Source organism: Hippoglossus stenolepis, chromosome 20 (genome assembly GCF_022539355.2).
Source record: "Hippoglossus stenolepis isolate QCI-W04-F060 chromosome 20, HSTE1.2, whole genome shotgun sequence".
Lineage (NCBI taxonomy): Eukaryota > Metazoa > Chordata > Actinopteri > Pleuronectiformes > Pleuronectidae > Hippoglossus > Hippoglossus stenolepis.
In genome coordinates, this window is record NC_061502.1 from 2,808,015 (window position 1) to 2,830,563 (window position 22,549).

Below are 22,549 nucleotides of genomic sequence, written 5' to 3' on the forward strand. Positions count from 1 at the left end.
TCATCAGTGTCAGCAGCTGGAGCACCGTGGGATGGTCTGCAGCTTGGCTGCACCCAGGGGACGCAACCTAACCCAGGTTACTCCAGTCATGTGACCATGCCAGTCCTGAGTGTTTGCTAAGGACATTACATTAATGGAGTACAGAGTAGGTGCCTTCTCAGGACAGGCACTTGTATTAGATCCAGGGCAACAGATCTAGAGTCCAGCTGAATCTTGTGCATGAATACCTCCTCTGTGTGGAGGGATTGATGCTGTGTTGTCTTTGTCTCAGTCCTCCAATCGAAGCACAGGGAGACAGTATTGATTTCTATCTGCAACGAAGAGCACTTGATCCATATGTAGATGAACTTGAGGATAATGAGTCCAGTTGCATCCTGACATGGTACCATGACACCCAGGTTTTACTTTCAAACTTTCTAGAATACCATCTGTTGTGAAACACCTTACCTCAGTCATATTCCATTTACAACCACAGTGATACCCATTCTTCAGTATTAAATATTTTATGATACATACACAACAGGACTTATGATTTGGAATTAATTGCACAGTGGAAATAATTCTGATATCTTTGTTAGTGCAATCAAACACGGCAAAGAAAGGTTCTCATCATGCTTCCACATTTCTCAGTGTTTAATCAGCAGATCCCGGTGAGCATCAGCTGCATGTCTCTGAGGTGGCTGTCTTGCACATATTATCTCAGGATCAATATTGGCAACCCTGTGACCTTCCGAAAGCTGTTTGGCTTATCAGCAGTGTGGAGAATGAGGAGCATCTGCCATGGATGTTAGTGAAGCCTCTGTGGTCGGAGTGGAAAGCCCCACAAAAACGGCTCGGCTCTAAACATGTCTTACAATCTGAAATGGAGGAATTTACTTCAGGGATGTCGTCGCGCTGCTGGTTTTGATACAGCGCACTGATGATGTGCTTTATCTAAATGACAATTCAAATTCATCCATTTTTAACCGAGGTGTGAGGAAACAAGTTGAATGCTGAAGTCACTTAGTTCTCTTTTTTGTGTCCGAACACCACATCATTGAATGCATTACTCAGTTACCTCTTAAGTTACAGATTTTTTTGTTGCAATAAGGAGACACACAAGACTTCCTTCCTCTTACCAAGAAAGGCCTCTCCTTTTGAAATCACGTATTTGTGATGGAATAGTTTTGGCTGAATATTGGCTCCATTAATAATTTCTGAGGTATATGATGCAGCCTGGGCAGGATGTTTAGTCTGTGACAGCAACAGTTGCACACACAAAACCTCGCTGTGTAATTAGAGAACATCTTTTTCTTTCAGGAACAGGAAAAGAAGACTTGTTTTTAGTCTTGATGACAGTGCATATTTAACAGGTTTTGCAACACTATCAAAAGCCACAAAGTTCAGAGAGTTGTATCAACCACCAGGCAACCACTCAGTCCTGCTTAAGTTACAACATAACAGAAATAACCAATATTTGTCGAGTGGATAGGTGGATCACAAGTGAAGTCACACAGTTTTTGCATGACCGTTAATTATAATTTCTGGAGAGTTTAAGTGATGTCAGGTACACTGATCAGTCACAACATTAACACAGGTAACTAGTTTAAATGCTGTGGCTCATATAATACCAATCACAGCTCATTTAGAGTCTTAAATAACCTGAGTGTGAAACCTGAACAGGACTAAAAGAAACAGAGAGGGGTGTAGTTGCATAATATCCAGGGAGACATTTGAAGCAAGTTAGGAGCTGTAGGTCTGAATCCAACCTCATTTGCATTTTCTATTACAGCCCAGATAGAGTAATCCCTGTTTAATCAATCCCTGTGTCTGATATCCCCATTCGGCGCTCGTAATGAACTATTAACGCGTTTCTGATGATCTCTGCAGTTTGTCCATCCTGTGTATGCACCACCTTTTGATAATAAAGGACAGCCCCCTATTGTCCAAAATGAATGTATGATGCAGTACTGCATGACTGGAGATGCACATGTTTCAAGATTATTATGCCATCTTAAATATGAACTGTTTATTTTAACAGAACAACTAAATGAGATGATTTTTGCATTTGTTTGTGTAAATGTTTTAGAGCTCACAAGTTACAGTGCACAATGATCATGTCGGCCTCACTCTATCTGTACTTTTGTCAAATAAGCTGGTCTTTATGTCACCATGTCCCAAAGATGAAGCTGTGTATAGATGATCATTTTTCTTAAAAGCCAAAAGAGTGCTACTGTCAACCACAATGGCTGATGCAGTACCAATGGTTGCGGTCCAAATGGGAATGTCATGCTGTGTGTGTATTGTGGGCAACTCTAAACTTGTAACCAGGTCAACAGCTCGAAATGTTGAAGTTTCACAATAATAGGAAACACAAAATCAGCCGAACCACACAGCACTATGACAGAGAATGAGAGAGAAATTGAAAGTATGTTGCAGACTAGAGTATGTAAATTAAGACAACTACATGTAAGCTCATTGATTATTACCATCATTTTCCAAAAAAGATGCTACCTGTGAAAAAGTTGGTCTGGAGAATGTAAAACACTTTCAGAACCAACCACATCCGCACAAGATTTAGAAAGAAAAAAAATGACACAAACCAAAACCCCAAACCCCTAAATCTGTACTTTCCTGGAATCCACTGGGTCTAGGTGGTGAAGCAGAACTCTATTTCATTCCTGACTTTCTCAACTTCTGTCTTGTCAGCTTGGGTAGCTGACAACTTACCATGTACATACATGTGCTCAGCGCAACCTGCCCAACATTGCCACAAATAATAATCAGAGGTTATGAGGAAGCAGATAGTTTCACATGAGGAAATGAAACCTTTAAAAAAAAGTATCAGTACATTGTATTTAAATACAGTACATTATGATGTGCATTTGTGGCTAAAAATGTTTTTTCTTGCATTTGCTTTGCTTGCAAACGTAGAAGGAAAGCATGGTAACATACGCTGTTATACTTGTATTTATCATCATCATCATTATCATCATCATCATCAACATCATCATCATCATCATCAACATCATCATCATCCTCATCCTCATCCATTTTGACATTTGCCACCTTGTACAGCACCAAGGGCATTTGTAACTGTGGCTTAATTTGATAATTCCAATTAAAATCAGTGTAATTACAGTCATCTGGCAGAAGTCCTCCCCCCTAATTCCACACAGTGACACAGTGTTCATGCAAGTCTCCCTCTGACTGTACTGCCTCAGTGGTTAATGTTATTAGTCTGTCGCAGCAGCAGTTGAGACTAACCTTGTTTGTTACACGGAGCCACAGTGCATTTGGATTTCGTCACAGTCATGCTCTGACGATGTTCCGTGGGACAAAATCGTCCCACAACTATTATATCTGTTGACCCACAGTTGTCTGTGGTTTGCAGCAGGTGCTCATGTTGCCTCATTCTGCTCCGTGCTGAGCATTGTTGTTCTGTCAGAAGCACTAATCTGTCAGGAAAATGATGGAAAACTTCATCAGATATGTCAACAAATCAATAAGTAATGGAACAAAAAACAATTTCATTGATTAAAAGGAAGGCTTGGTAAGTTGTTTGGCTGGCATACCTGTCCGTCACTAACCTACCTGCCTACGTGAACCCTATCCGTGCTCTCACTGTGCATGACAGGGTCTTCACAAGCCGGGGAGACATACACCACTGAAGCAGGGTCAATAGCCAGAAGTAAGTCTGGCCAAAAGTCGGCTTCGAGGAGTTGTCGGGCAGTGTGCGTGCTTTGACAAGAAGGCCGTTGGGAGGGGGAGGGATGTATCGTTTGCATTTTTCCAAAGTGTAGCCTGCTCATGCTAGCTTTCCCAGGATTACCAACCGCAGCTTTAAGTGTAAGAAATGGAGCAGGTTCCATCTCTACAAAAAGGATGATGCCATTTCGTCCTAGTTTCAACTGGTAATATAGATATTATACTCGTAGAATTCGTTGATCAGATTTCCGAAAATTACAAAATGTAGGCCTGTAATGTCACAATCCTAGATGTGAGTTATTCAAAATGAAAAGATAAGGTCCAAGTCGACAGAACAATGTTGCTGTTGATCTTTTGTCTGTATCACAGTCTTCATCACAATGGAACTGTGAAAATCATTAGGAAGATTTAAAGATCTACGATATCAAGAGATTAAAGGCCCCATAATGAGAAAGTAATACACTTTTAACATTTTTACACCAAAGGAAGCACATATGTAGTTTATTAAACATGGGTAAACCCTCTAAGTAGACTTGTGTGTCTCTCTGTCTTTTTTTATATTTAGTACATCCACCACGGTGTCATGTTTACATTGGAGTTGATAAATGGGTCAATGACGTATAAGGATTTTCAACAGGACAATTTTAAAATAAATACAAAAATTTAACATAAACCGTTGTTTCTGAAATATTAGGAAAAAATACTCTAATTGCATAGAGATATTTTCCAAATAACACTAAAATAAAGTACCTTATGTATAGAAATCATTAATTGAATATAAAAAAGCCCCAAAACTCCCAATCTAGGACATATATCTATCATGTAAAACACTCTGCAATGGTCGCACCACATGATATTTTCTAGTTCAGTCAAAATTTACAGCCACAGAATTGGCCACCTATAGAAAACAAACTAGGTCAGCACAAAAGGTCACTATGAAATTTATAATCAAAATATATATCTTTAGAAATAACTAAAAATTCATAGTTTTTTTGAGGTCATACCACATGATATCCAAATGTGGCAACTACATACCAGCTGTGGAAAAGGTTATTTTTTTCCAAATTTGAGAGAGAGTTCCAAACCTGTTGCTGCTTCCATGGGTCCTTGGCGAAATGGTTTATGATGCAACTTCCTGTCTTTGAATGGATTTCAACATCAAAGTCCCAAATTGGTCCTTTCTTGATGGTCGCACCACATGATATTTCATAAAATGGACAAAGTTTGTTTGTATACTATGATGGAAATATAAATGCAAATGCTTTGCAATTTTGTACAGGATTACAAAAGACTTTGTAAATCATGCGAAATATGGCAGAAAATAAATTTGAATAGATTTTGAGTAATTTCAAAGAAGTTTTCACAACAGCAGTCATGGCCGGACGGTTGCACCACATGATATTTTGACACTTTAAAAAACAGAAACATTTAAATAACTAATGGTTTTTTGAAATTTAAAGTGTGTACATATACGGGACAGGTACTACATATATATGGTATTTCTTTATGTATTTAAACATTTTTTTAACCGAAGAAAATGCAGTCGGACAGAAAATATAGGCGTCACGTCAATGACCCAAATACGTGTGACCTCTGCATTGTAATTTGACCCAGGATTTAATGCCAATTGTATCCTCACGCAACACAAGAGCCAGATGTTAGTGGGAAACAGGGATAAGTGGACCTTGAGTGAGGATTGTTTTGTCACCAACTTGTCTCTTATTGTTCTCAGTGATTTGTGTCTATTTTTGAGTAAGTGGACTTTGACTGGAGATTGTTTCGTCACCTGCTGTACATGTTCCAAAGGTCAGGAACCAACTGTAAAGCTCCAAGACTCAAGTTGTTCTGAAGATAATCACCCTTTAATGTTCCTCTATATGTGTCCACGTCTGACTTGCTTTGATATTGATGGGTGTTCTTGAAAACATCCTGCCTTCAGAGTGTTGACGGACTTTGTCTTGAAACTGTCCGACCAGTGACTCAGAAGAACAATGTTAGTCAGGAGGGTTAGTTGATATCTTCTGGTGCTCGAATGCAGCCAGGTTTCCAATCTGGTTCTGTTTTTCTGCACGTTAAACTGGCAAATCCCACATGAAAGTATTTCGTCGTTGCAGAGGTGCACAGTATCTGTTTGCCAGAAGCACAGAGAAAACAGGAAGCCTCCACATCGCAGCTTTCAGTGTTGGCTTTGCTTCAAGGAGAAATGGCAAAACAAACTATGTTAAAAGAATCCATGCTGTTGTATATAATCTGCATATAGAAAACTCAAGGAGGGCATCTCTCCAGGAATGTGTAGAAGAGCTCCATGAATAACGGATGATGTGTTTTTTATGATAGGAGTAATCATGACTCTGCCACCGGGGGCTCAGTTCAGCCCCCAAACACTGTCCGCCCTCTCTCCTTCGTATATATTTAAATCTGTCATGGCCCAGCCCCGCCTCTTCCTTCCACACACCCTGAACGTCATCCTGCCGAGTCTTGACGAGGGGAGGGGGGACACACATCACAGAGCACATTATGATACTCAGTCACACATTACTACCCCTCCTACTTAAATTCCCCCAACCAAGACCACATGAATATGATAGCGTCAGGCCAAAGCTGCCTCACACCTCCTGCTGCTCGTCCTCCTCAGATCAATGACTGCTTCAATGTTTTTGTTCCTCTATAAATGCTGTTGTTGTCCACAGAATGAGTCCAGCCTTAGCTTTGCTCTTATAATGAACGGATGCATACAACTAAAGCCTGACTAAGGCCAAAAGATATTTCTGACCTACCCCCGAGGGAATCTCAGCTGCGTTTCCATGGTGATAATCAGTGACACTGCCGATAACTGAGAAAAAAAAAGAGGAAAGCATGGCGCACAATTTGTGGTGTGTGTGCGTCAAAGGAAATAATGTGACATTGAGCCTGTAGACAGATTTTCATTTCTGCTTCTGCCACATTAAATCAGGAAATCGTCCTGAAGTGTTTTTATTCTCCCAGCAGGCACAAGTTCACCACGCAGCTTGAAGTGGATGTTTGTAGTGCTGAAACAACTCAGCACTTAATCAATTAATCAACAAAGCTTTAATCAAGACAAAGGACTACTGGCTACTGTAATGACTTTATCAGGCAAACCAGCCAAATATTAGCTTGTTCCAGCTTCGTCTTGAGGATTGTTATATAAAATGATAATACCTCATTTTAATGATATAACTATAATTAAATTTATATATTAAATATCATTAGGTTATCGACTGCTGCTATGGATATGAATAGCACATGCAGATCTTACCTATGGCTCTGGGAAATGATTATGAACAACTTGCAGTCCTGATCCATTCTTCACGTTTTTTAAGTCCAGCAAGAATATGTATTTACCCAGAATGCGTTGTCCACTATTCTTTCTGAAAGGAATAGATGGACATTTTCTGAAATATGCATTTGTACTATTAGTCAAGAGGCGATTAGCTTTGTGTAAATGTTGCGAGATACATCTTTCGAGTTTGTGAGCTTTAGAGATGTGGGTAATCTAGCTCTTTTTCCTTGCTTCCCCTCGCTAAGCTAACCACATCGTGACTCCAGCTTTGAACTGAAGTAAGTAAGTGAGTAAAGTTGAGGACCTTTCCCTGAGCAAAGTCACAAAATGCTTCCCAAAAATAAAATAACCATGGGGCAGCTGTGGCTTAGAGGTTGGTTCGCTAAAGTGCTGTCTTTAAGTGGTCGACTTTATGCAAAAACAGCCCATTTACCATAAAAGTAGTAATTATCAATAAATATATGCAATAAAAGACTTGTGACTGACATTGATCTTCCTAGATAAATAACAATCTTAGATTTAGATTCAAGATGGTAAAACATCACTTGACCAAGGACAACAGTCAGGCAGCAGCAGATACAGTTAGTGCTGGCTCTCGATTCATAATGACAGGTGAACATTAGTGTAGTACAAGATGTTACCTGCAGCTGCTTCTGACGCACCTTCTGTACGCTATGGCAGAGTGCTGCTTTAAGTGGTGCACCGAAGCTCCACAAGCGTAATTGCTGTAAGGCCGAGTGCAGAGCTAATGGGTCTCCAGCCACATTAGTCTTCATCAGCTTTGCTCAGATCAGCAGGCTCGCTCCGGGAGAAGCCGGCCGTAAACCCTGAAGTCAGCTCTGCCCTGCCGCTGGAGTGTACTCATCGTGATCACGCCGCACGTTTGATCTGCGCATAAATGTTAGGACACCCACCAGAAGCTTGGCGGCATCAGTATAAGCAGCTGCCGTCAACAACTGACCCTGGGAGTTAAAAAAAGAAATCAGCACTTCTAATCATAATTCTGCCACAGCCGGCTATTTTGTGATGTGTGCGTCTGGGTATGTGTCTGTCTTCATGTATGTGTGTGTTTGTAAAGGAATATGCTTGCAAAGTATTTGTGTGTGTGTGTCCGTGTGTTTGTGTGTGCCATGTGTTTGTGTCATCCTTGCATTTTCCTCCCGCTGCAACAAACCATCTGAAGTCCAAGTGAAGGGTAGAAATAGCATGTTTGGATTGCTCTGAACCTCGCAACCGCATCTGGAAACATTATTCTTGGAAGACAGGTCATTATCCGAGGAAGCCAACTGAAAAATGTTTGGTGGAAATAAGCAAACTGTACAACAGTTGGACCAGCCAGAACCGCAGGAGGAGTCTGGACTGACACAGTTGTTCCACAACAGCCCCCACAGCAGACTGCTGCAGTCAAAATCATTATCATAACTCTGTCATATAGGTAAACAGCTGAATCTACAAATGGCCTCATAGTAAGGGGCCTGTGGTTCAGTGTAGCCGCACACAGCCAGAATGTTCACTTCCCTCATTTCTGGTTGTCTGGGCTCAGTGTGAGTTTGCTTGTGTCCGACGTCATTTCTCTTGTAGAAGAAGAACTCTCCTATATGCTGAGGCATCAATGTGATTCTTTCTTGCACTTGATTGGACAAAAAGCACAACTCACTGGGCTGCTGAAGGTCTCTTGGTCTGATTTTCCAACATGCCTGTTGTTCTGGAAGAAGTCTCAACTGTCACCCAGTTCCCTTATGAGGATAATCAGTTTCTCAGGGTCAAGACTTTGCTCAGTCTTTTGCATATTTTCATCTGGTTTATAGATGATCATTGGAGAGTTTTAAAATGATGCGACTTGCATCACTAACTAAAACACCTTTTTTAGTCTGGCTTTCAGCTCAGAGCGGATTGTCAGTGGATGTTTTCCAGATGTTTTCCTTGAGCTTCAGATTTAAAGCTCTTTTATGAGGCTTGTCTCAGCTGACTCACGGCCCAAAACTCCCGCTCAAGTCTGGAGGAATGAATCTGTTAAATCTGTAAAGGATCGCGGTTGCATAAAATGTCAACTCTAAAAACTAAAGTAAATAATATAATTTTTGCAATCTATAGTTTAATTAAGTACTTCTTCTTTCTATCTTAACATTTAGTCCAATAATCTGCTCTCATGTTGATTAAGAAGGAAAATGTTAAATGTGGTTGAATATGTCTGTGAAGTTAGGAGTTACATTTTCTTCCAGCACTGTTCCCCACATTAACATGGAGCCTTTTTACTCCACATGCACTTTTTGTAATATCTATATTTATTCCACATATATTTACCCATTCTAGTTAAGCCAGAGGCCTTTGTGTAGTGTCTTTCACAAGCTCTTTGTTCATCTCTCTTGGCAGAACCATCTTTAAACCAGTGACATTTACTAATTTCACCTCCTGTAAAGCTCATCTGACAGTTACCTTCAGCACTCCTGTATATTGTTGTGGGGATTGTGAACTGGACTGATTGCCTTCAGGAGGAGAAACATTTGCTCGTGACACCAAAGCCGGTGATCAGAGTCTCAGCCGATCCGCTACAGTGTGGAGAGATTCCTACTCCTCATCCTCACCCCGTCCTTTTTCCATTCACACAATGAAGAGCTCCCATTTTCACATGATGGGAGCTTATTCCACATGCGAGGTGAAGGCTCCTCTCAGTCTTCATTTTCACAACAACACCGTTCGGCACACACACCACTGTTCCTGAGGCCTCTCACCCAGATTTACTGACACTCAGAATCCTGGGTGACGGAAAAGTAATCTCACACACTCAGATAAAAGATTGTGCCATGACAAGTGACATGTTTTTACTCCAGAGGTGTGTGTGTGTGTGTGTGTGTGTGTGTGTGTGTGTGTGTGTGTGTGTGTGTGTGTGTGTGTGTGTGTGTGTGTGTGTGTGTGTGTGTGTGTGTGTGAGCAGGAGAATCTAGGCCATGTGTTATTATGTATGTTTGTGTTTTGACACTGACTTACTGTTACTTCAGCCAGGTTACATAATCTATGTTTTCAAATATGATATTATTTATTTTGATATGCTTGAAAATTTAAATATAGTGGGTAGGCACAGAGTAAACAGTACCTTGCATTGTTCCTGATACTGTTCATGTAAATCCATGCGTGGATTTACATGAACAGTATCAGTATTTATTTATGAATCTGTCTATCGAAACCTGGATGAGAAGCTTGATATCAATGTAATCCTTCATCTCTGTGTTTGAGTGCAGAGCTGAATGGCGGAGAACTGAGGTTAGAATAAAAACTTGAAGTTCTCAGCAGGCAGACAGACCCTTGTCACTCGGGCTCTGTTGCACATGAGAATGCAAATCTCTTTTAAATTGAAATTATTACAAACTAGTAAGCAAAGACACAACAAACCTGGGACAGAGTCATATTCCTGTGGACTGCAGGTTGACTCTTTCCTGCTTATAGCATTTATTCAACTGCTTCTATTTTCATGCCTAATCATCGACCTCAGTTGCGTCATTTCATTTCTTATCCTGTGAAGAAGCTCCTCCTTTTAAATTTCTCAGCCTCTTTCCGCTGATGGTCTGATGTGTCCAAGTGCTCGGAGTAGCTTGACAGTGATTGTGACTTTTTATACAATGCATGATCTAACTTACCTTCTAGCACCTGGTCGGTAGCCTCCACCATAGCTTTCAAAAAAGAAGTGGCCGAATCTTTAAATGAATTTATCGCCATTGTTCTGTTGTAATATATCTGTCGATTTTTGTATTGATGGAAATGTGTATAAGCTGGAAATACTTTCTAAGTCTGTTCTTTTGTGATTCATGTCTGTGTGAGTTCTTATGTGTAACTAGTAACTTTTTGAATAACTAAAAGTGAGTATGTAAAGCGTAGAGCAACAGTCCGTCAAGCCTGTGTAGGAGGTTGTCTGCAGCAGACAACCAGGGCAGATATCAGCTCTTGGGTATGTGCTCACCAGGCTCAGCTGTAAGCTCATCCCCCTCTGTTTTGCTTCTATTTTCAGGGCGTGAGCGGAATGTCCGTGGATGTGAAGCCTGAAGCCCCCATGTATGTGTATGAGTCGACGGTTCATTGTACCAATATCCTCCTCTGCCTCAACGACCAGCGGAAGCAGGATATCCTGTGCGATGTGACTGTCCTGGTGGAGGGCAAGGAGTTCCGCGGGCACCGGTCCGTGCTGGCCGCCTGCAGCGAGTATTTCCTCCAGGCGCTGGTGGGCCAGGCGGAGAATGGCTTGGTCGTTAGCCTTCCTGAAGAGGTTTGTTCATCAAACACAATGTTTCCCTGAAATGCTATTGACTTTTAAACAATGTAAAACTTAAACTCCCCCTGACACAGAAACAAAGGCAATAACCAGGCACTCAGCACTTTCCACGCAGTAAAACACTCTTCTCAGAACGCATCTTGTGACCATAAACAAAGAACTTGTGTAAATGATAACACGGTGAACTGTGTCCACTATATTCTTATCATATAAAACACATCAAAAGCAAACTAAACTGTTTGTTTTGGTTGCACGGTCAATTTCCAAGTTCGTGGAAAAGCCTGACACATGTATTCATCCAACATCTGATAAAAATAAGCAGCACATAACATTTACATTTATTCTAGGGGCAGAAACTTTTATCCACAGAGACATTAGCAGCTGTCTTGCAAAGTACAATAGGCTATTCTGAGTCAAGAAGTTCTCCAAGACACAGACAGCAGCTGAGTCAGAGCAGACATCTCAGGGCCACAACACACTCCTGTCAACAGAGCAACTACAGCAGCCAGAAGTAGATCTGTTGCTACTGCAGTGATCCCGTCCATTGGTATCTTTTATTTTGATGGAAAACACTTTCAGTTGTGTTAGGGATCTTTCACACTCCCATCAGGTTTGGAAGGGTCACTTTTAAAGCTACGTCCACATTACTACGTTATTGTTTGAAAACGCATGAGCTCTGTTACAGATACTCCACAGATTAGAGCGAATTAAAAGGAGAAATTTGGAAACGCTGCTGGCCCTGGTTTAGTTTGAAAATGCCAGGTCAGCATTTTAGTCTGGAAGTAGAGATGTTGGGAAACAAAAACACATGACCCCCCCTTCTGGAAGAAAACAACAGGAAATTAGCCTCAGCTACCAGTGTAGAACGCAACATGGATAATCAATAAGAAGTGTTGCTGACCATGATGTCTTTCCTAACAGCTGTTAAATTCTGCATTTTACAATAATACAACTTTACATTTTCAAAAATGTTAGAGTGGACAGAGATTCAAAAACCCTTATTAGATTACATAATACTTGAATATAATTAGTTAAATATTCCATTATATTACTCAAAGTGAGTGATTTATTTTCAATACTTTGGATTATGCATCATTTTCTTTCATTATTTTTCCATGTAACACTGTGAATGAATGTTCCATTCATACAATATTGCTCCCTCATGTAGACTGAACCCAGGAAATCAAATTCTGGTGACTGACAGCCAGTTATACTGCACCTGATGTGAATTTGTATGTTTTCCGATGTCATAAAAATGACTGATTATGAGCGTAATTACTTCGGACTGCTGTGGACCTTTGTTTGTCATAAATAGTGATGAACAGACACAAATGGGACAAAAAGAGGCATTTTGGGCTCTTTTATTACAAAGGATGATGTCTGGTCGCTGCATTTCCCTGGTTTCACTCTTATTGTGAAACTCTCTGTAGCACACTGTAGCCTACAGAGTAGGACACACTCTGTGGTTGTACATTAACCAGAAGGTCGGTGGTTTGATCCCCGGCTCCTGCAGTATGCATGCTAAAGTGTCCTTGGGTAAGACACTGAAGACATTGAATTGCCCCTGACGGCTGTGCCAACAGTGTGTGAATGAAAGGGCACTGTCTATAGAAACTTTTTATGAATATGTGTGTGAATGGGTGAATGTGACCTGTAGTGTCAAGCAAATAAAATAAGATTCTATTAATCCCGAAGGAAATTCTTGTGCAAACTTCCTCCAAGATTATACAATATAGCACAGTAGAACAAACAATAGGGTAATAAATAAATAAAGAAGTGTATTATACATGAAAATATAAAGTGTGTATGGAGTAAATGAACCAGTGGCTAATAGAAATAACAATAGAAATGAAAATAAAATAAATTATTTGAAACAATTAACGAATACTAATAAAGTGGAACTAAGTAATATAGGATATTGCAGATGATATTGTACATCTTATGATGCTAAACATGGCAACATTGCACATGAAAAGAACAAAGTAATATTGCACATAGTATTGGTATTATTTTTCTCAATCACTGAGTGGTCTATTAGACTGGGAAAGAGCTTAGTGAATTCTGTCCATTTTAGTCTGTTTACACACACTGAGACACAAATTCTGTACAGTTGGTGTATTAACCATTTAAACGTCCAAACTGTAAATTTTCACAAATAATCCACGTTGAAAATCTGCTTCATGTTCTGTCTGAACACCTGAGGAGTGTCAGCTTTGATCCATCAGTTTTAATGACACCACAGAATGTTGTTTAAAACACATACATTTAGATTTTACAATACATTATTTTGAGAACAGAATTAACTATAATTATAATTAGAAGTCATAATTTCATTTTGGATTCATTTAATTCCTTCGCAGGGGGGGGTCTGGAGGGGCATGGCGGTTTCCCAATGGCACCAGAGAGTTTCTGAAAATCTCACTTCATTCCCACCTTTTTTTTTAATTAATATAACATCTTAACATCTCCTGACTTGACTTTCTGATTGTTTTAAAGTTATTTTTCTTATCACTTTACGGGGGCCTTTCTTTCACCCAAATGATGTCAGTAAACCTTTATTTAAATTTGATCTGCCATTCACTGGAGGATAAACACCCAGTGAGAGGTGTGAGAAAGTGCAACACTGAGCCTATGGGGCTGTGATTGCCAATTAGCACCTGTCAGCTGACGCCGTCGTCGTTGTCGGCAGCAGGTAACACGTCGCAGATTAACGCCACCTCGGGCTCGGCGCTCGTCAGGTTCAGCAACACCCCTCACTCTTGCTCACCTCAGCTCTCACGCTGTCACTTTAAACTGACTCCTTTCAGAGCTGCTTCGCCAAACACACGATGAAAGTACTCTGACGTATTGATGTCGCACACCCACACTCACACACATCCACAGATACATGTGCCGATGAAAAAACTGGGGCACATCCCACATGTGCTGTGGCGTTGCGGCTCTTTGCTGGGGCCAGCATGCATTAATAAAGCGGCGCCTGTCAAATGACTTTGTCGCTACACTCATTGAAGGAGAAGTCGCTGTCAGATTGTCGTCTTATGTAAAATGAGCATCACAGTTTGGTTTTTTTTACTCTTTAACTCAAAAATTGACAGCGGGGAAGGGCTCCTGGATGCACAAAGCTGCCTCCCTTTCATTCATTTGCTGCACACATGAATAATGCATGAGCCACTGGGTGTTTCAGGTGTGAGATTGAGTGTGGAACGTAACATCTTTCAATGACTGTCTCTTTTATGTACCGGGGAGAGTTACTGCCATTGAGGATTTAACCAAGCCTCCTTTCCTTTGTCTATCACCGTTCAAGTTGACAACATTTCACACATATTTTTTGTATTTTTATTGTTTTATCTAAATGTAAAAACAACATCAAATGAATATGTTATTCTGCTGCAACGGACACTTAAGGTAGCCACTTCATTTTCAACCACACCCCCCAATGACATGCTACAATGTGTAGAAATGAAAATTTGCTTCTAATTGTTATTTTCGTTATTGATTTAGCTTCATGAATCAGATGTTTTCTTTACGAAATATCAGAAAGGATTGTCAAGTAGTGTCAAGACTGACTTCTCTGCAGCTTGGCAGAACAAAATGTGATACAAATCTAAACATATTCCGTATTCAAGTATTTGACAACATATATTTTGCTCAATAAGTGGGAGTTGCATTGAGATCCCAAAGCAGCAATACCAAAATGGACCCTTCCAGATTATTATAAAATATAGCCTACATATATTTGGTGATGCACTCACGAGTAAGAAGCATTTTAAATGTTGTGGCTGGGGTGAGCTTATGTACAGTTTTTTTAGTCTCTGTATTTTGGGTGTAAAATCATAACCATTAAGTGAAATATTGTGGAGTAAAAATATGAAGTGGTATAAATTGGAAATACTCGTTTTCACTTCTCTAGTAAACAACACTTACTTCGTCAGTGGCTCTTTGTTTGACCTCATATATTAATATTTATTATACTCATATTTTAGGTGAAATTTCCCTTTAAATAAATAAAAGTCTTCCGCCCTCTCCAGCAGGTAGTGCATCCCATGTGTGACTGTCTAGACAGGTCACAGCCTCCTTGTGCAGGAATGTGATTTCACTAATGTGGCTTACTGCCGCCCTTTGCTTTACAGTCAGTGACTGAAGCATGCTGACGCAGACCTGCTTCGTGTTTGAATGATGTTTTCTCCCTGATGCTGGTTAGCAACACTTCACTGATGTGTCTGTCTGTCTGCGGCCACGGAAAGCTGCCACCTACTGTATGTGCAACATAGGGTGAATCATGGAGGCCTCTGCTACTACCAGAAGAAAGAGGGGGAGGCTGGTGCAAAATGTGAAACAAAGACCACCTCCCCCACCACCTTCATCATTCCTCTCTCATGGCCTCGCTGCCCCTGCAATAGCCAGGGCTGGGGAGGGTGAGTGACATCATCTATATCTTATGTGACTGCGGGCTTGCTGAGGGGCGGCCGGTTTAATCAGGGGCTTTGTTGGCCATCACATCATGGGGACAAAACAATTGTGCTTTATCTCAGCGATGCTGACCTCCCGGACCACCCGGCAGGGGGAAGGAACAGAAGAGCACGATGTCCATGTTGGACGATAGAAGATTTACGCACACATAAACAGACACAAGCTGACACTATCCCCATGGGGGACACTCACTCCCTATCTCTGGACCCTAACTTTTACCATCACGACTAAATCCCTAACCATAACCAAATCTAAAACCTAATTCTAACTATAACACCAGGTCTCAACCCTGAAAATCAGGCTCTACCTATGGAGACCTCAATTGTTGTCCCCACGGTGACGCCCTACTAAAATATGAAAACAAGCCCACATGCTCAGTGTTTCTCTTTATCATAAGACTTGTGAATGTAAAAGCCAATGAGGATTCCTTAAGATTGGCTTTTGTGAGTGTGCCACAAATATAAGGCAGGGAGTAGAATTTCAAAGAGAGCCCTCCACTGGAGAGGATCAGTCATCGCTGAGATGAACAGAAATGACCTCCATATTGTGGGAGCAAGATGTCAAGTCAAGTCAACTGTGTTTATATAGCACAGTTTATACATCAGGCATAGACCCAACTTGCTTCAGGATAACAAACAAAAAAAGGTAAAGATCATACTCGACAAAAATATACACTTTTACATCCCACTGTATAAAATAAGAAAGTAATAGAAAAAAGGATATTATTAATGTACAAAAAAGAATAGTAATAATAATGATGTGGAAAATAGTTATCACAAGCTCTAAGTATTGTGAGAAGACCTTTGATGGCCTATGGGTTCTATCTAATCTTTACCATTCATAGATTTAAGTAAGACGTTTGTTTTTTCACAATAAAAATAAATTATTTCTTATTCTGGGATTCACTGCAGAGAAGATAAAAATGAGGGTGATGTGTTCAGACCTATTGGTTTTAGTTAATACTCTGTCTGCAGCATTCAGAATGAGCTTGAGTTTATTTACCGCCTGCCCTTTCAATCCAGCAAAAAGTTTATTTCAGTAATGTAGTCTACTGGGAATAAATGTATGAACTAGCCTTTCAGAATCTGACTGAGGCAGGAACCATCGATCTTTAGAGATGTTTCTGACCTGATCAAAGACAGTCTCAGAGATGTTAGATATGTGCCAATAGAAGTTAAGATCAGTATCTGAAATCACACCAAGGTTATTGGTATGCAAACAAGGTTTTAAGGACAGAGAGGTTAGTAAAGGTCCTGGGAGAGGGATCCCTCACATGTGGCTCTCTCTGAGGTTTCTACGTTATTTTTACCCTGTTAAAAGGTTTTTTTTTGTAGGCAGAGGATGTCACACCTTGTTAAAGCCCTATGAGACAAATTGTGATTTGTGAATATGGGCTATACAAATAAAATTTGATTGATTGATTGATTGTTAAAGAATGAATCTGGTGTCTCAAAGCCTTGGGACCTACCAAAGGAATTGGTATCTTGCTTTTCAGTAAAAAATGGCCAGGTCAGGTCACTTACTGGGCCGAGGTTGTTGGCAATGAGAGTTGGCATGTTTAATAGTGTATTATCAGCTATAGGAGAAATGTTGAATTCTTGAATGATGGACCCAAGTGGGAGTATAAACAAATTACTAACAGCAGTGGACCAAGAATTGAGCCTGGAAGAACTCCATGTGGAATGCATAACCAATTAAAACAGAGAATGATCTTCCAGTAAGACAGAAAGCAAACTAACCCGGATCTGTGCCTCTCAGGCCGAGTGAAGAGCACTGAAGAGGCATTTTATGGTTGCCTGAGCAAAGTTTAAGATGGAAAACGTAATGTTGCACTTCCCAAAAGAAACAGGCAAACATGCCAGTGTGCCTAGTTTGAGCAAACATCCTCGCAGTGATGAAAAAGGTAAATCTCAACCATCACTACCGCTTACCTACAAGGAGAAATGCAGCAGCATGTAGCCTTGGCTCTCATGAGGGTTATTGTGAAAATCCAATAATAATCACAAATATTTATGTACACTGAATTGTTTTTTTGAAATTGCATCAGATAGCAAATTAACTTTTTTCATCAGATAAGGGAATCATTTTATTGGCTTGAATGAATCAAATAACCAGTCAAAGCGTGATTCCACTTATTGGCTCTTGCGCTGCCTACTTGTCCGCTGAGGGAATTTTGGGACTGGCTGGAGTGATTGATTCCAGACCAGTGCAGGGGTAGCGTAGGGCTCCACTAGGTGGAGGATCTTTGGCTAACGTTTGTGCCCTATGATTTATATTCTGGAAAAAAGGGGGGTCAGTACTGTGATTCAGCAGAGTGCTGGTTCACAGACCTCAAACCACCTCCTGTTTGTCAGTTCTTTCCTCTGTCACGAGCCAAGGAATACTGCACATTTTTCATCTCCAAAAGAAAACACACACACACACACACACAGGTAAACACACTGTAATTCGTTTTAAAAAGACTTAAAATTGAAAGTACTGCTTGTGGCTACAGTGTTTTTTACACCACATAGTTTGAAAAAGTTGCACGGAATTCTGAAGAGTTTGTTGTTATGACAAATTAAAAGATAAAAAAAGTAGTTTGTCCTGATTGTTGTGAGGGATACGACCAGAGTTGGGGTTAGTTACAGTCGGGGGTAGGTTATAGGGAATAGAGGAAACATATATTATATATATATAAAGTCTATGTCAAGAAAGGGTTTGGAATGCTCCTCACTTGAAGACGAGAAGATCCTAGAGAGGATGGGGCAAAAATAAGCAGAAGGCTCATGAGCAGAATCTGTTTTTAGACATTAGGGGATTCCTACTGATCATTTGTACATCTGAACATATGCAACTTTCACAAGCGTGGTCAGTCGCTGCAGGGATATGACTTATTCCTCTGTTCCTGAAAAGCAACTTCTCGTGACCACCTGAATAATGACTGTCATATCCTGAAAGCGAAGGCAGGAGTAGTGTGTCACTTGCACTGCAAAACCTCTTAGGGAGATCAGGGTCTTACCTTGGGTCAGCGAAACATTGTACTCCATCACTGACAAATTTAGTTTCTTGTTACCAAGACTACAACCTTTACCAAGCAGTTCTTTAACAGAATCCACAATCTTTCTCCAACCTCATTCAAGTAGCTGTAGTTAGCTTACACTATACCCAACTATATAGGTGACCTACTCTGCCCTGAGACAAATGTAATGGTCTTGTGTTGGTTTAGGAAGGTTGATAAGTGACATCTATCCACCACCTCAGGTCAAACAGATGATCAGGGCTGGACCGGTGAGATGCCGGCTTATCTGAGGGGGCCTTGCCGGGACACCATCACACACATATAGCCTATTAGACAGATGGTAGGAGGCAGGGACCGAGCCTTCCTTAAAGATGGGGGGTTGGGTTGTAGAATATGAAGAAGGAGCAGCACAGAGAGGAGTGATATGGTGCGGTGGGAGTGCTGGCACTAATACCCAACCCCCTCGGTCCAGCAGGGGGTCTCTCTTTCTCTGCCAACACAAGGGCACATCTCAGCCCGTAAGCTGACAGAGAAGATGCAGAGTCTTTGTCTTGAGTGTGAGCGGCCGGGTAGAGGAGCACCTTGAGCAGCCGGCCTGCTGGGAGACAGCGCGCGGTGTGACACCCATGGATGTGCTCTTTAAATTTAACCTTCAAACCCGGCACAAAGAAGTAATGAACATCCCTCTTAATGTAAGGAATACGCAGAATTCATCAGTCTGGGCTTAAAATTCTGCCGTATGTGGTAACAAAAAAAAAAAGCCTGGATTGTAATTGATTCCTCAAAAAATGTGTTTGGTCAGAAACAAACAGCCCAAAGACAATCTTGTTGTGTGTTAAACAGTGTAAAGCTGAGGTCATGTCCTCCACAGTGTCTGGTCGCTACTGTAAGCTTAGGTAAGATTAGGATGTACACTATCTGATTTAATCCCCAGTCAGGGGGAGGTTACTTACCCAAAGCTCAGCACCAGGAACATCTGAGTTTCTAATGACATAGAAAATGACACTTTACTTACACTTCTCAACATTTCTGTGAAACTGCATGTATTCACAGTTCTCAGCAACGACCCTTTTCACGATGTCAAAGTAACGTTGTCTGGCAACAAAACACTGGTGATATTCCAAGTGAAGGCAGTTTTGAGTCTTTATGGAAAGAATGGTTGTTTGGAAGGAAGAAAGGATGGAAAACCAATCATCAATCTGGAATGAAACCATGAGAATGATATAAAAAACAAGGATGGATATGCAGAATCTCCAGAGTGGTATAAAGGCACTTTAACTGGTTTTGTAATGTGCTGTAAGCGGCTAGTCATATGTGTTGTTTTTTTTATCCAGGTGATGTTGCAGTGTCTCATTATACTGGATTTATCAGTTTAATGTGTCTTTAATGCAGAGTGCTAGACAAATAAGAGGCTGTCTGATTGCTTACTGTATGTTTTGCTCCAGCTGTCTTTATCAAAGACTTTGCTTTGGCTTCGCGGCAGGCCTTTGTCCCTGCACAGTTCCTGTCATCTCCTCCGGCAAAACAGCTTAACCCACAATGGCGTCATGACAGTGTACAGTGCAGCTCCCGTTTCGTTTTCATTGGAGCTGTGACTCAGGCTCCTTACTGTTTGTCTGCGAACACAGAGGTTAATGTCAGGTTACTCAGCAGATCTGATGTTAAAGCGTCGGCGGCTGCCTCCAACGGAGATGCAGTGTTTTCTCTTGCACGGGGAAGCGCTCCATTGTCATGCCATGCCGTGTCTTCATTAGCATGCATGACATGCAGGAATTCACTGAAGACCATTTGAATACATTAGTCCTCTCTACTATGAAGGCGAAAGGCTGATGTAAGGGAGGAGTGCTGGGTGAGGGAAGAGGGAGAGTTATTATGGGAGGGTAGGAGGGAGAGAGGGGAGGGTGATGTAGTATTGCTCAGCCTGTTTATAGAAGGATATTTGGCAGGCTTCCTAAAATTGTCATGTGAATCGCCAGTGTTTGTGATTGGCCTCTGCCTGTAATTTCCTGCCCTGTAATGGTATTGCTTGTCCACTCCAGATACATAGCACAGGGCTGTTAGACTAAAATGGCCCCTATCTGTCCTGTTGATACATCTGTGTCTTTGTCTTAACTCATACACTAAGTACTGCTAACAGCTGACATGTTTCAAACATCATGGTGGCCAGCTAATGACCAGGAAACACTCCGTGTATCCTCTTCTTTGTTTACCCGTGAGTTTCCTTCATTGTGACCATCCCTCTCCCTCTCTCATTTGCCTCCGTCCACCGTGCCCCACTATTTTCCTCTTCCCTCCCTCCGTCCTGCGTCGCTCCCTGTGCGATTCCCTTCATTAGGCTGCTGTGCTGGTTGTAACAGTGGAGTAATCACATATGGTACAGGGCACACATAAAGATGTGCTCCCGCAGGCAGCAGCTGCTGATACTAGCTGAAAATAGATCCCTGGTATGCTCAGCACTTTTTCCTCCAGCGGCATTGCTGTTTATCAGCAGCCTTGGATGCAGCCGGCCTTATTTAAGCTACCACTGCCTCACCAATGCGGTCGGCATGGTTCAATCTACCACACATAACTCGTGTGTGTGTGTGTGTGTGTGTGTGTGTGCGCGCGTGCACGTGCATGCATGGTTATGAAGAGAGGCCGTAGATATTTCCGTGCACACTTTCAGAACACGAAAAGGCTGTTATGTATGTTGTTCTTTGTGTGTGCGCTTTATGTGTGAGTAGAATAACTATTAATTTACATATCATGCCTCAACTGACACAGTAGAAAGTTTACAATAACAAGTGGTGAAAAATAAAACATGGCAACATAGTATAAACTCCATTGTGCTGTCTCAACTGAACAAATTATTTGACTACTTGTTAATGATTAACCAAGTATAAGGGGTCACTACTGGTCCAGATAAATATTTTACACTGGTAATGTCGACTTCATTATCATTAAGAAACCGTTGATTGATTAATTTGCTGCTGGACTGATTGTTTAGTCTGACAATCCATCACACACAGACAGTTTGTGTATCGAGTGTGTCTGTGGTTGTTTGTGTGACAGTTCAGACTCATCAGGAACAACGTTTATTTGTTCATTTTAACCAGTCGATCTAGTTTTGGTTTGTTTCTTCATATAACTATGAAGTAAAGTCCCAAGACCCAGAATAAGCTAGAATCTTTGTCTTCAATTAAAACTATTTCAACTTCCGCAGATGTGTCTTAACTTTGCTCCACCTGCAGTGGAACTTTGTCATTTGTAACTTTATTGCAACCATATTCAACAGACTTAATTTCTTCATGTCTAACCTGCTCATATTTTCACTGAAAACTCATTAGTTACTACACAAATCCTCAAAGAAGAGAATTAAAATATTTAGAAACAAAATGGTATTCGTTACACATTGTGTAAAGTGTATACAATTTTCAAATGTCTTTTGTAGCTGCAAAAAGCTCTCTCAGCCCTAAGCTAAACTAGGAGTTTGAATTTTGAAAGGTGAGGGAAAGGGTCTCAAGAAAATGCCTTTAGTTGCATTATGGTAAAAGTAGGAGCCAGTGCTTGTGGAGATTAGCTCATACAAGTGCTAAATCAAAATATCACTGCCTCTTCTGCACAGATTTTATCCATCCTATCATATTATCATTATGTCTAAAACGACTGTTTTTTATGGATGTGTTGTAATGGTAAATCACTGGAGGGTCCCTTCAATGCAGAAATTAAATACTGAATTTATAAATATAATCAAGATCACGCAGCGGCATGATTGTGAAGATAAAAGTGGCACACACAGCAAAGTATTGCTGCTTGGTAGAGAAAAAGAGCGATTCAGATTCATCGG

At 40.9% G+C, this 22,549-nt stretch overlaps 1 protein-coding gene across 3 annotated transcripts in view; it reads left to right on the forward strand.

Annotated features, from left to right (window-relative positions):
- The window catches only part of bach2b (BTB and CNC homology 1, basic leucine zipper transcription factor 2b), a 93,872-nt gene that overhangs the window by 49,557 nt on the left and 21,766 nt on the right, over window positions 1-22,549 (forward strand). For all 3 annotated transcript variants that reach the window (XM_035144336.2, XM_035144338.2, XM_035144337.2), the window contains exon 2: window positions 10,992-11,246. In XM_035144336.2, coding sequence (XP_035000227.1) covers window positions 11,004-11,246 — 243 coding nt within the window. In that variant the 5' untranslated portion in view covers window positions 10,992-11,003. The remainder of the gene's footprint in view (window positions 1-10,991; window positions 11,247-22,549) is intronic.